General features: G+C 42.5%; 1 protein-coding gene across 7 annotated transcripts in view; it reads right to left on the bottom strand.

Annotated features, from left to right (window-relative positions):
* Positions 1-14,266, bottom strand: part of LOC123772491 (uncharacterized) — a 162,173-nt gene that overhangs the window by 118,541 nt on the left and 29,366 nt on the right. For all 7 annotated transcript variants that reach the window (XM_069325956.1, XM_045765708.2, XM_045765712.2 and 4 more), the window contains 3 exons: positions 9,266-9,923; positions 8,915-9,105; positions 57-6,369 (listed from right to left, as the gene is read on the bottom strand). In XM_069325956.1, coding sequence (XP_069182057.1) covers positions 57-6,369; positions 8,915-9,105; positions 9,266-9,923 — 7,162 coding nt within the window. The remainder of the gene's footprint in view (positions 1-56; positions 6,370-8,914; positions 9,106-9,265; positions 9,924-14,266) is intronic.

The raw sequence follows: 14,266 nt of genomic DNA on the forward strand, positions 1-14,266 counted from the left end.
AAATTAAGTATGCTTCAGAATTAAAAATATCAAGAGTTTTTAACAAGCAGACTAACCTGGTAAGACGGGGTGGAGGCCAGCCTCTGAGAGTATCTGGAGACATCTGGGGGCTAAGTGGTGCCTCAGAAGAAGAACTCCAGCCTTCCTCCTTAGCCAAAGCAGCAGCTGCCCGCTTAGCTCGCCTATTTCTGCGTAGCTCCTCAATTTCGTGCATATCAGATTCTGTAGCCCTTGTGGCAGCAAGTGTGGTAGCACGGCCACTTCGTCTTCGAGTTGGAAAGTCCTTTTCATCTCGGGAAGTCTTAATCTTTTCTTCTTCCCTAGATTTTGATTTGACTGATCTTGGTTTAGCCGTGGCTCTACATGTGGGAGAGTTGTCCTCTTCACTTGTTGCAATAGATGGAGTAGGCTGGATTCTATTAAGAGGTATATTTACAGATTTAACATCAATGCTATGAATTGCAACTCTGTGTGTAGCATGGGATGCAGATGTAGAAACTGGGGTGTGAACAGTCATAGTTGGGGCAGTTGCTATAATACAGGAGGAAGAAGTAACTGGAAGTAAGGAGGCTGTAGTTGATGAGGTAGTAGTAACAATAATACTGGGAGCAGTGTTAGCAGTGGACGATGTTATAACGACAGGGGAGGGAGATGATACTTCATTCACTGCTGATGAGTCTTGATTTTTACTCAATGGTCTTGCATAATTTATAGAAGTAACAGAGGGACTTCCCAACATCCCTGGAATGATGGGAGTTACAGCTAAACCAGAAATGACTGCAGGCTTTATGGGTTTTACTGCAGAAGTATTTGACATAAGAGACGGACCAGGAACGCCTTGTTGTTGCAATTTTTGCTGGTGCTGCTGCGCAAGCTGTGCTGCTTGTTGAAGTATCATGCCAGCTTCTGCTGCACCAACTAACCCTTGTGTTTTTGCCAACATTTGCTGGACTAACTGGGCAGGAAGCTTCTCTCCTAAAGCAGCCATTGCAAGGGGAAGATAATAAAATGGGGAAGCATTTGGAGGTAGAGGAAATTTACTTGGTCCTTCAGTTTGTGTTCCACTTTCATTGGCACTCACACCATCTTCAGCAGCAACTTCTATTGCTTCATCCATGTCACACTGGATGGCAATTGAGGTGCTGCTAATGTTTTTCTTAAATCTACCAGAGGTTTGTACAGTTTCTTCAGCTTCAGCTCCAACTCTGCCATGTTCTAGTAATGACCGAGAAGTGGTGCACGTAGAACTGAGCTTCCTTGTGAGTGGTGAAGTGTCTGTGACAGTACCCGTAGCTTTCATATTAACAGTGCCTGTGCTGCAGCTTGGTCTCTTTCCCAAAAGAACTGTATGTGATGCTACTGTACTAGGGCTTATCCCCGCAGTAGATTTTGGTTTTCCTGTTATCATGGGATTTAAAGACCGTGCTACAGGGCTTCGAACAGTAGCAACTGCGGATGTTACTTTGCCAAGAGGTTTGTTTGTGACAGACCCCAGAGCTTGAGGTTTAATATTTACAACAGGCCCCTGGGCTAAAGGTTTAATGTTTGTGACAGAGCCCTGGGCTGGAGGTTTAATGTTCATGACAGAGCCCTGAGCTGGAGGTTTAATGTTCGTGACAGAGCCCTGAGCTGGAGGTTTAATGTTTGTGATAAGCCCCTGAGTTGGAGGTTTAATTGAATTGTTAGGCTTCACTGGTGATGTTCCTGGTGAAGGCTGAATGTTTTTAATTCTTTGAGAGAATGGCGAGGATTCCTCAAGAGATGTTTCAACTTCTGGTTCAAAAGCATAGACACTGCTTTCATGTAATGGAGAAAAAGCACCTGAAGGCTTTTTACTTTCCAAGCTTTTAGTTTTGTACATAGGTCCAGGTGTCTTTTTCTCATCTTGACTCTTAGTCTTAAAGAGAGTTCTTTTCAGGAAAGGTTCTTTCTTTTTATCTATAATCTTTTTGTCACATAATTTATCACTATCACTTTCATTTTTGCCATTTATATTTTGCACTTTTTCTATTTTACTTTCTTCATTGTTTATTCGCACTGACTTGGTAGAATCAATTTTATTTTTGTCTGTTTTAACCAAATGACTTATGGAAGCAGTTACGTCCTTTTCTGATTTATGAAGGGAAGTATTAATATGACTATCCTGATTACTTTTAAATGGAGAGGTAACAGAAGCAACTTTATCCTTCAGTATTTTAAGAACTGGTGATGTGGTAGAAGTGGAAATACTGGAAGCAAGGCAATGTTTATCTCTGTCTGGTTTTGTTACAGGAGTGAACACTGATTTATCCTTTTCTGTAACTGGAACAGATGTAGTAGTACTATTTTCTATTTCACTTTTTGAGAGCAATGAAGCAACAGCAACATTTCTCCCCATTCCTGCTTTGTGTTGAACGACACTCACACTTGATGATAACTTAAGTGCAATATTGGTACATCTCTTTAACTGTTTTGCACCAATAACTGGTTTTTGTCCCTCTGCAACACAGAGCTGGCCGGAATGTGGCACATCACTCAGAGATGTAATTGTTACCGAGGATGAAGCTAATTGTGGCATAGCTGTCATAGTGGAGGATGCTAGTTTTAAACTAGATTCTGAACTTGCACTAGAGATTGGTCCAGTGATCTTGGCAGTGACTTTTGAAACCTCGGTTATTCTTACATTCCCTGGTATTCCTCCTTTGAAAGCAGTTTCAACAACTTTAGAAGTGTGTGTAGATATGGAACCATCTATTTTATTTTCAGATTGGTTGGAAACCATCTTATTCACACTGCCACAAGGTACTACAGTACAAGCCTTAGTTATTGCTACAGCCATGCTAGAGGTGGATAATTGTGATGTGCCTAGAGAAGAAGCAGTATTAGAGAAGGATTTAATATTACTAGTTAACTTGCCACATGAAACAGTGGCTCCAGCCTTACTTTTGTCCACAGGTATTGGTCTTGATACCTGATTAATAGGAACTGATCCAGGTTGAGGACTTGTTAGAATATTACTATTCAAATGGGAGGATTTTCCAGCAACTTCAGCAGAGACCACAGGAAAGGTGGTAGCAATAGCAGCAATAGGCAACTGAGAAGTAGCAGCTGTGCTCAGCAAAGATTGCGAATGTGGAACAGCAGGATGGCCTTGAGGAATAATCTGATCAGTAGCTGTTGCAGATATGAAAGTATGATGGGATCCAGGAGGATGACTTGGAGATTGAACCGCGATTTGGGGTTTTGCTATTAAACTTGGCTGTCCTGTCATTGTTTGCACATGAGTGGATCCTACTGGCATTACATTAACAGCAAGAATTTGTGTTTGTTGTGAGGGTTGTATCTGCTGGGACAAAGGCACAATGGGTCTTACTGAAGCAGTACAGCCAACTGATGCTGGGGCTAAAGTAACAAGAGAATCTGGCGCCTTTGGGGTCATAAGATGAGGCTGAGGTTTGGCTGCTACTTTACCAACCAAGGTAGGAGCAAGAACACGGGCAACAGCACTCACATTACCAGTTAAGTGACCCTGACCTACAGTCTGAGGTGAAATGCTGTAAGTAACTGCACTCTGCATAGACGAGGTTACAAATACTGGTTGAGTAATTATTTTTGCTGGTGAAGATGGGGTTACCAACTGGGCTGGATCAATGACTGCCTGAGTAATGACAGCCTGTACAGGCATACCAGTTACAGTCTGCACTGTTTGTATAGGCTGAGGTATAGCCTGCATAGTTTGTACTGGCTGAGTTATTGCTTGAACTGTATGAACTGGTTGTGTTATTGCCTGCACCTGAGCCTGTACCTGTGCCTGCATCATATGGCCAGGCTGAGGTGCAAGAATATGAGTATTAGGGTGAATATGGGGTGTAGCAGCTGGGGGTTTGGGAGCAATTTGTACAGGTTTGGGAGTTGATTTTTGAGTTCCATGTTGGAAAACAGATAATGACACCTGTCCAGCAGGTGCAGATGCTACTAGAGTAGTTGAGGGTGCTGCTGGTTTGGGTGCAATTGAAAGTTGTTTGGGAGTACTTTTAGTAGCTGGTAGATCTATTGGTTTAGGACTAGCAACAGAACCACTGCCAACAGAAGAGAGTGTTACAACTGATGATAACTGTGGCACACGTGTGACAGTCAGTGGGGATGAAAATCCTGTGCTCACAACGTTAATTGTAGCAGAAGGATTAACTGGAACTGGTAAGCTTGGAAGAACAGTTACATGTTCATTTTGAGCACTCTGAAATATCAAAGGTGCTGCTTTTGATGCTATATTTCCTTTTTGAATACCTGAGGAAAATGCAGGTGTTCCTGTAGGTGCTGTGTTCACAATGGAAAGATTTTTATGATTGCTGGAAGTGATTGTAGTGCTGGGGGCAAGTGTTTGTGAACACGTCATCACAGGCTCTACCTGGGGTGAACTGCATGTGACAATAGGTGATTTTGTTTTGGGAGGTCTGGTGGTGCTAGTTTTAGTGGGTGCAACCTTGGCTGTGATAGATTTCTGAGGTAATTGTGATGGTGCCTTTGAGGTGGTGGTGGTAGCTGTATTCACTAATGGAATGGTGGGTGCACTGGGACTATGTGCAATTTCTGGCAGGGAGACATCATTCTGTGTTACTGCTATAGGTGCACAGGAAGTACCAGAAGATTGAAGATGAGGACCTGAGTGTGGACTTACTTGCCTCAATTTATCAGAGTTCCAGTTGTTGAGATCCTTCAAAAATGTTGGTTTTTCATTTAAAGTTGGAGTTTCAGCTTGTTTCTTTTGAAGGCTGCGAACAACATCACTTAGCTTTTTACTATTTGTGCTTCTTTTACTAGGACTTGGACTGCTACAACCAGACTGTACTACAACAGAACTACATGTACTTTTTGGTGTACTTGATGATGCAAGCATCATATCTGTTGAATTTGAACTCTTTTCATCCATGCAAGAAACACTACTGTCTGACATGAATAAATCTTCTTTTTCAATTTCTGTCGGTGTTCTTTCTCCTTTACTTTTCTCTGGAGATTTATTTCCCATCATAAAATCTTTTTCAATTTTTTCATAATGATCATCATCTATATCTTTTTCAAAATCTTTGGCAACACTCTCTAAAACTTCATTTAATTTGGCCTCATCATGATTACTACTTCTCCTTCTATTTCCCACAGATCTCCTTCTGATTAATGTTGCCAATGGTTTTTTATCATTTGCATCAAGACTTGTGTTGTCTATGTTGCTCCCTAAAGATCCACTTCTGCTTCTACAAGTTCTTGAGAAAGCTTCACCAATATCATTACTATCATTACTATCAGATTTTTCAAAACTTTTTCTGACAGATGAATGTCTAATACTTTCTTTCGATAAATACTGCTCTATTTTTCTATCTTGTGATACTGTCCTCCTTGATTTAACAGCCGGCGCAAATATTTTTTCTGAATTTTGTTCAAAACTTTTATCCAAAGAGTTGCCTTCCTCAGCTACGTGCCATTTATCATCTTTAAAGTCTTGTTCCTTCTCCTTATGATTTATGTCATCATTGGAATCACTTCTCTGGTATTCCCCCTCCTTATCAACTTTAGAACTAACATCACGGGAACTATCAAAATTCTTCAAATCTTCCACTTTACTTTCAGCTAATGAACCATCACGCGTGCTTATTTTTAAATGCTTATCATTTTCATCACTTATAGCATTTTTTGTGTGTGTTACTTGATCACTACCAATGTTGCCTGTTCTTCTTATCTCTCTTTTAGTACGAGTATTTATTATTAACCTTTCACTTTCCTCACTATCACTCTCATTTTCTTTATAATCCTGTCCCTCCCTCCCTCTGGTTATACGCCTCTGTCTGGTAACTTCATGAGAGCTATCAACCTCTAATGACGAACGTCTCAAGGAAGGCCATAACCCTTTTCTCTTTGGTTCATCAGCATCACTTCGAGTCCTTCTCAGTCTTCTAGGCATTGCTCTATTAACTGTAATAGCACTTGATTCTGGTAAGCAATATCTACTCGAGGAAATAAGAGACCGAGTGCATTCTGTGTCCCCTTGCTCCTCTGGTGTGGACGAATCTCTTTTTTCACAGCTTCTTGTCCTTCTTGAACTGAATGTAATTTTTTCATCGCTAAGAACATTAGAAAGCTCCTCTTTAGAGGAAGTTCTTCTAGTCACTCGTCCAACTTCAGCATTAACATTATCTGAATTGCATGGCTTTTCTATTTGAGACTGTCCTGCAAAATCTCTAATTTTTCTGAAAGACTTTCTAGCATTAAACTTAGCAGAATTGTCACTGACAACACGATTTTCACAGCCCTCACTTCCTGTTGTTCTTGTTAGCTCAGGTGTCACTTCCTCGGTTGATGAGTTTTGAGATTTCTTTTCTTCATGCTCTTCTTTGCCTTCTGAAACATTGAAAACATTGTGAAAATTATATTTACATTTTATTTTGCATAACAGTAACAAAGCTAAATGAGGAAAGGATAATGATAAGTAATTAATACAAATTCAATGATGGAATAAATATAAAGAAGGTTTAGAAAATTAATAATGATAGTGTAAAGTTTTACACAGATGCACTGTGACAGAAGAGAAAAAAGGACAGGAAAAAGTAATGGCCTTGTAGAGAACAGTCTTGAGGAAAAGAAAAATCTTGGAGAAGAACAGTCTTGAGGAGAAAAACAGGCTTGAGGAGAACATATTAACAACGGGACTACACTCCCCAACCTTGCTATCGGACCTCAATCATTCGTTTATTTCATCTATTCGTTTGTGATCTGACCATTGACCACCTATGTAGTTCCACGACTGGCCACCGATGTAGCCGGTGGCGCCGCTGTTTATGTTTACCCGTGGCAGACAAAACCCTCTCTCTCACTGTTTTATATCGGTGCATATTTTTTTGCATCCTGCTACTAGTGCATCTGGAAATGCAGGAAATACGGTGTTTAGGGCTTCAACTAGCAGTGAAGTCGAGAGAAAATATATTGTGATGATCTATTATCAGAGCATTCAGCCAATGCGAAGAGGTCAACATTCAGGAGTCCGTACGTCTGGCAGAGCCAACTGAAGGAGTTGGCGTCGAACGTCCATTCAGTAGCAAGGGAATGAACCAAGACAACCCGTCTGCCACGACGTTGGACACCCCTGCCTCCAGGTACGTCCAACGTAATGGAGGCAAGGCAAACCAAATGAATCCAGCAGACAAGTCACTTGAAGTGACCAGCCCCAAAGAGCCAAAGACCAAAAAGAACCGCTGCTGGTCAGGCAATGAACCACCGAAGTACAGTCCGAATGGAGCCTGATCGTTGAACCCTGAGCAACCTGGTCCCTTTGAAGCGACATCCATACCGCTGCAAACTACCACACCGTGCGGTGAGCCTGATGGAACGATGAAGCCCAATGCCCCCGGTCGGACTGGTGAGCACTGGTCACAAAGCCGCAGCCAAGAGACAAGGCATCTGTAAACACATCGACCGAGGGCTCGGGTAGGTGCCATGGTATTGAACCCTGAAAACCCCGAAGAGGAATCCGGCGACCGGATTATTGTCGTGGCACCAAATTATGCCATGATGATGCAAGATGGCACAGATTATAAGGGCCTCCAGAGCACAACATATATCATTACTTAGTTTCCCCATATCATGGACAGGAGATATCAGCCCAAAGAACATGTTCTACCATAACCCCGGGTACAACATGGGTGGGGAAATTTGATTCCGTACAGTATGTGGGTACTGTATGTGTTAAAAGCTACAGCCATACCAATAAAGTAATCACCAAAAACATCTGGCCCCATGCTGGGCTTGCAGAATAGAACCCTCTAAACCAATTACAGTGACACCTCGGCTTACGAATGTCCCTCTTTACGAACTTTTCAGGATACAAGCCCATTTTCTTCGTAAAATCCGAATCGGGTTACGAACTTTGCCTCAGGTAACGTAGTTTGTTGATACTGTATGCGTATGGCTGACCTAGCATGTTTTGGCACGGCGACTGCGCTTCAGTTTACCAGTGCCTCCCACCTAGTGACAATCACGCCTGAATTCTTTGTAAAGGATTTCAGTGATTTTCGGATTTTTGGGTATTTGAACATAAAAGTAGTTATTATATTTCTCATCATGAGTCCCAAGAAAGTCAGTGGTAAGGTTCAACCTAAGAAACTAGTTGTGAGTAGAGGCAGTAGAGGATGTCCCTTCCTCATTAAGAAAATGAGTGAAGTATGGGAAGAACTGCAAAGTTTTGTTGAAAAAAATTAACCCAGATAAAGCTGTAGCAGGCCATTGCATTGACCTTTTAAATGACAATGTGATGTCTCACTACAGACAAGCGTTAAAATGTAGGGAAAAAAAAAGTGTTTTTAGACAGATTCTTAGTAAGACAAGCAAGCAGTGAGCCACAACCAGGTCCTAGTGGGAGTCCTGCAAAACGTAGGAGAGAGAGAGAGTACCCCAAAGAAGTTATCATTGCCTGATGTTATAATGGGAGGGGACTTCCCTTCCAAACACTAACACTTCTCCCCCACCCCTCCTCACTGTCTTCCATACGCCAACAAGTCATCAATAAAGGTAAACAATAACTTTCACATACTTTAGTACTAAGGATTTGGGTGAATTAGGTATAAAATTTACTTTGAAGTTAATATTTTTGGGAATGTGGAACAGATTAATTCAATTGACATTATTTCTTATGGGAAAATTCGCTTCAGTTTATGAATTTTTGGGTTACGAACCATCTCTGGGAACGGATTAAATTCGTAAGCTGAGGTACCACTGTACAGTATAAGTAAACTATGTGGACAGACATTCCATTTATTGCCCTTGTATCACATATATACTTAAGTATGCTTATGTACATAATAAAATAAAGAAATTTAGATACTTTTCTACAATTTCACAATTTATGCTGTACAATAAAAAGACATGATTAAAATTAAATCATAAAACTTACTAATATTTGATTGTGATTTGAGATCTATAAATTTTTTTAATAAAGTGGTGTCATTTTCCTCCTCATCATCATCATCAGACTTTGCATTGTCTTTTGAATCCTGTGCCAATTTACGACCAATCAACTGCAAGTATGCTGTGGCAGCTTCTTTTGTGCGTCTGCTCGGCCGTGCCCGAATCCCAAGATTGGTCCTGTATAAAACATCCATTAAAACCTAGTATACATGAAAAATTAATCCTAGCACCAATAACAACTGACATTTTGTCTTCAAATTATACAGCCTCTACTTTAGATAACTTTTATTTGTATAGACATATTCTAGCAAATACCCAAAACAGAAGCATTACATACTCAGTTTCTTCAACAATATGAGAGGTAACAGGTGACTCTGGTGAACCTGCAGCTGAAGTAACTTTATTCTGTTTATCCTCTTTGTTTGCTGCCTTCTTGCATGTACTTGGAGATGGTGAAGAGATTATTGGGGAAGACTTCATTGAAGGGAAATTGACTGGATTAGTTACAGGAGTAGACTTTTTAGTGTGATTATGGTTAGGTGGCATAGAGATATATGAAGCAGAGTGAGATTTTTGCTCCTGAGAATATGAACTATTGGGTAAAGCACAATTTTCTTTAGGAAAGTTAAGTTTTGGCGATAGGCTTGTGAGAGTTTCTGACTCTGTAGTACTAGGTAACGTCTTCTCCTCTGAATCAGATATATTCGTGAGCAAAATAGTTGGAGAATATTTCTTCTGATTAGTTTGGGAATTATTTGAGGAAACATCTGGAGTTGAAGATTTCTTTGGAGTCTGAGAAATTATAGGTGATGGGGGAGCAGATGATACAGTACATTTTTTGGGCAAGACGGGGGAAACTGGAAGGTCTTGGGTGCTCCGGCGCAATCGTTTGGCAAGAGGAACTTGGTCAGGGGACTGTGAGTGCAGAGGCTGACTTACAACTGTTGAATTAGACTCTGATTGTTTGCAGGTCTCGCCCTCAGCATGCTTTGTTGCTGTTAGTAAAAATAACAAAATAATTAGAAATGAAATGTGTTGCAAGAATTAATTTAATTTGTGTAGAAAAAGGATTATGCAACATACACATTTCAAACCCTATATGCATTAACTGATGCCCAGCAATACTGTGCACGAGTTCCATCCAAAATATATAAATAAAAATAATAATACTATAAGATATAAACCATTTTGTAATTAGATAAGTTCAGGAGATAAACAATGTACATACAAAAAGCCTACATCTATTCACTCAATGACAACTTCCTAAAAAACAAGATAGTAAGATCGAGGAAACCAAGAATTTTAAACAGATGTGCTTACCTATCAGTGACTACAGTAAGTGAGATCTAGCTTTTTATGACCTGCCTTCTAGCCATTTCTACCTGATGCAATAATTATTTCTCTCAACATTAATGTTTTCATCATATGTTTTCCTATAGCTGTGGATGGAACTGGCTTCAACAACTTCTTTCTTCGATGCAGTCTACTTGCTGACCACTTGCATGACCAGCTTCCACTGATGCCCCCCCCCCCTGTCCTACACCTTTTTTTAATTAAATAGACTTCCATTGTCCACTTTGTTTATTCCCCTCGAGATCTTGTATGTAGTTATCATATCCTCTGTTTCTTCTGTCCTCTAAAGTTGAGAGCGAGTTCACTCAAACTGTCCTCGAAGCTGAGGCCTCTTAATTTAATCTAGTTACAAACCTCTGAACTTTCCCAAGTTCTTGTTTATGTTTTACAAGGTTTGGGTTACATGTTGGTGATGCATTCTTAAGTTATGGCCTTACACAGGCAGCATTGTTTAGATTTAATATGAACTTTAAAGCCTCCTTGTTTAGATTCTCAAAATGACATTCTTATGTTTACTAACTTTCCAGTTGTTGCTGATGTTACCCTGTTCACATGAGCTTCTGGTGTTAATGCCACACATAGCTGGAAATACACTCTGTGGAAGAAGTTTCACAAAGCAGCTATGAGTATACTGTTCAGTGAAGCACCATTTATCCAGGCAGGTAATAAAAAAAAACCAGCGTTGAATGCAATGAAACACCATTTTTTGGGGCGAGACCCAGAGGCTCCCCGGAGCTATACTGGGCTGATGTGTATATGTTAGACCGTGGCAACAGACAGTCAACAGAGTTCTAGGCCTACCGGGGACCACGAGCCAGAACCGGGCCCGCCTCAGGTAGGCACAAGGAGCAATAGCCTATAGACACCCCCCATGTAGTTGGAAGCAGTCTATGTCTGCCATGTACCTGGTCAGGCACCCAGAAAAGTAAGAATCTCAAAACAAACTACAGCTGGTTAAAAGTTGCAAACTGAAAGCCAAACGAGCAGGCAGAACTCCCCAATCTGAAAACAAGCATGAAGTCACCACATCCGCCACGCATCTGTCTGCACAGCTCCCCTTACCATTTGGGAGGGGGAAGGGAAAGCACCTGACCTCCTGCGCTGGCTACCCAACCCCAGTTCAGAAGCTGAATATAAAAAAACAAAAAAAAATGTCAACCGGAGAGAGGGAGGGATGCCCGGGAGCCTCCAGGTCTCACCCAGAAAATGGTGTTTTAATACATTCAACAGCCCTTCGGCTCCCAGGAGCTACCTAAGCAAAGATAAAGGAAAAGAAGGACTTACCCGGGAGGCAGCCACCAACTGCTTAACTCAAACTCGAAACAACTGGCTGCAACCTGTGACCCAAGGCTATACAAGCCCAAGAAGGGCCTGTAACATTAACTAGGTACCATGCGGCCAGGACCCTATTTGACCTCCGAAAACCCCGTGCCCGAATGTCAGCCCAGGACGTATTACCAAAAATAGCCAAAGCTGCGAACTTACAAACGTGGTGGGCAAAGGGATAGACCGCAGGCTGGCTGCACCAAATAATTCTGCAGATGACTTAGGAGACCCATGCCCTGGAACAGGCAAGAAGAGAAACCGGGTCAACCCATAGCGCGTCCCTTGCCCCGGAGGCTGAGGCGTGCAAGCAATAGTGAAGAGTCACAACCGGACATGAAACATGATGCACCCCCAGCCGAACCAACCAAGCATCAACAACCCAAGGAACCCTCCAGAAAGCAGCAGTCTCATTATTTGGTAGATAAGGAGACGGCTGCAAATGAACAAAACAACCACCAGGACCGAAAGAGCAGAAACCCCTGCGCTGGAGAAGAGCATGAAGCTCCCCGACCCGACCAATGTCAGCAAGAAGAGAAACAGTCATTAACCAAAAGGGACCACCACAAACTGAGGAGAAGAAAAGAGAGCACCTGGTCCAACAACCAGGACAACTCCGGCAATGCATGAGCAAGCCAGAGGTGAAACAACGCCAGAGAAAGCTTGCGGAACGGAGCAGAAGTGACATCCACCCCCAAACGCAAGCTGAAGCAGCTCCGCTAGCACCGCACGATGACCACAGATGAACACCTGGCCACCACACAACACAAAAGCACAGCAGTGAGCACCACGGAGGCAAACACCCCCTAGGAAACTGAGGCCAGAGAAGCGTCTGCCCCGGTTGACATTAGCTTACGAACTGGAGTGCTATGCAGCCGGCTTGGTGAGGTCCGCCCCCCCCCCGTCCCCCTCTCGGGGAGGGTAGGGCTGCGCAGACGAGTGCCGCAGGAGTAGTGTGTTACTTTTGCTTGTTTCCTTGGGATTGAAGGGCGTTCTACCTCTCTGTTCAGTTTTTGTTATTAGTTTCTTACCATGTGGGGTTTGTTTTGTCATGTCTACCTTTCTGGGTGCCTAACCCCGGTCAATGGCAGATAAGGGAAAACCCCTAACCACAGGGAGGGGGGGGGTGGTTTCCAGGGCCATTGCTCCCTGAAATCTCTCTGTAAGGGGCCAGGTTCTGGCTCATGGTCCCTGGTAGGTCAGAACTCCATGTAACGGCTGATTCCCTCCCTCCCCCTTCCCCCCCCCCCCTTCGCCCATTTGTCAAGGGCTAAGAGGTTGACCTGAGAGTGGTCTTGCTAGCTTGGTCCTCTCGGGGCCTATGCTCCCCCAACTCCATTACCCCACTTTTCCCACTCCATTCTCCACCGAATTCCCTCTCTTCCTCCCTTTCACCGATTCCACCCTCCCCCCCCCCATACCAGGCAAGTCAAATGTCCCTACCTTTTATCTTAGAGGAGAGAGGTTTGAACATAATTTATCAGTTTTTGAAAACATTGCTCTGATGTGTCCCAGGCTCGGGTGGTCCACTACAGAGGCGCCTTGTTCCCTTCGAATAGCTGGGGAGAGCTGACTCAATCTTCGAGAATTTCATGTACCTTCCGGCAGATCATGGAAGGTGAGTGACGGTAGATAAGTGCCAAGTCCTTATTGGCCCTGGAGAGCCAGATCTCAGGCCTAGTTTTAAATGCTTGGCTGTAGCCAAAAATAATGGGTGGAGCCCTGGGGCTGTATTAGATTGTGGGAGGAGCAATCCTTCCACTGGTAAGCTGGTGAAACAAAATTTGGTAGTGTGTTCTGGGAGTGCTTGGGGGTGGGAACTCGGTCCGGCATCAAAGGGGCTGAGGGCAGCCATCGACATCTTGGCCTAAGTGCGGTTTTAAGGTATTGTGCACTTGAGTATTCATGTCCTCGGTAGATATCCATTTTGCCTCTTAGGGATAATAGAGTAGGGCATATGTTCATTTGATTTCAATATATGTGTTAAATAAAAAGTATTAATTGGTTTTTGATTGTTTAGTTATCTCTGTCCCTTTTGTTATTAATGTTGAACAGTTTCTATATGCAATATATATATGTGTGGTATTTGGGAATCCCCCTGTTCTCCTCCATTTAATGGATATTAAAGTTGCCCTTGGACCTAAATAAGCAAAGTAAATTAAACATACTAATTCCCAAGATTTATTACCGAAGTTCCTATTGTCCGGGAGTTCATGATTACTGATCCCTTGCCTTCCTGGGGAATCGGTGATAGATACATTCAGGTATGTTAGATCGGGAAGGTGGTGGCAGTGTTTAATGAGAATTTAATTATTAGTTATAAATTAATAACCCCTATTCTTGTTGTGTCCTCCTCATTTAATATTCAGCTTATATTCGTGGCAGCTCAGTGAGGGGTCATACCGAGATGTAGCAGTGTTAAGCTGGGGTATTGAGTGAAGGGAAAGGGTAGAGCAGAGAGAGAGAGAGAGAAAGGTAAGGGTTATTACATCCATAGCTAATGTCCCGGTCTAATATAAAATACATTAGCCCGATAAGCTCCAGGGAGCCGTAGGGGCTCCCCTCAGAAAGTGCAATGTAAATTAACTAAGCCTGGTTAAGACAGCTGAGAAAATCTACCTATGTGTGGTGAAGTGCAGCACACATGTAACCCTGTGTGCCA

Source organism: Procambarus clarkii, chromosome 17 (assembly GCF_040958095.1).
Source record: "Procambarus clarkii isolate CNS0578487 chromosome 17, FALCON_Pclarkii_2.0, whole genome shotgun sequence".
NCBI lineage: Eukaryota > Metazoa > Arthropoda > Malacostraca > Decapoda > Cambaridae > Procambarus > Procambarus clarkii.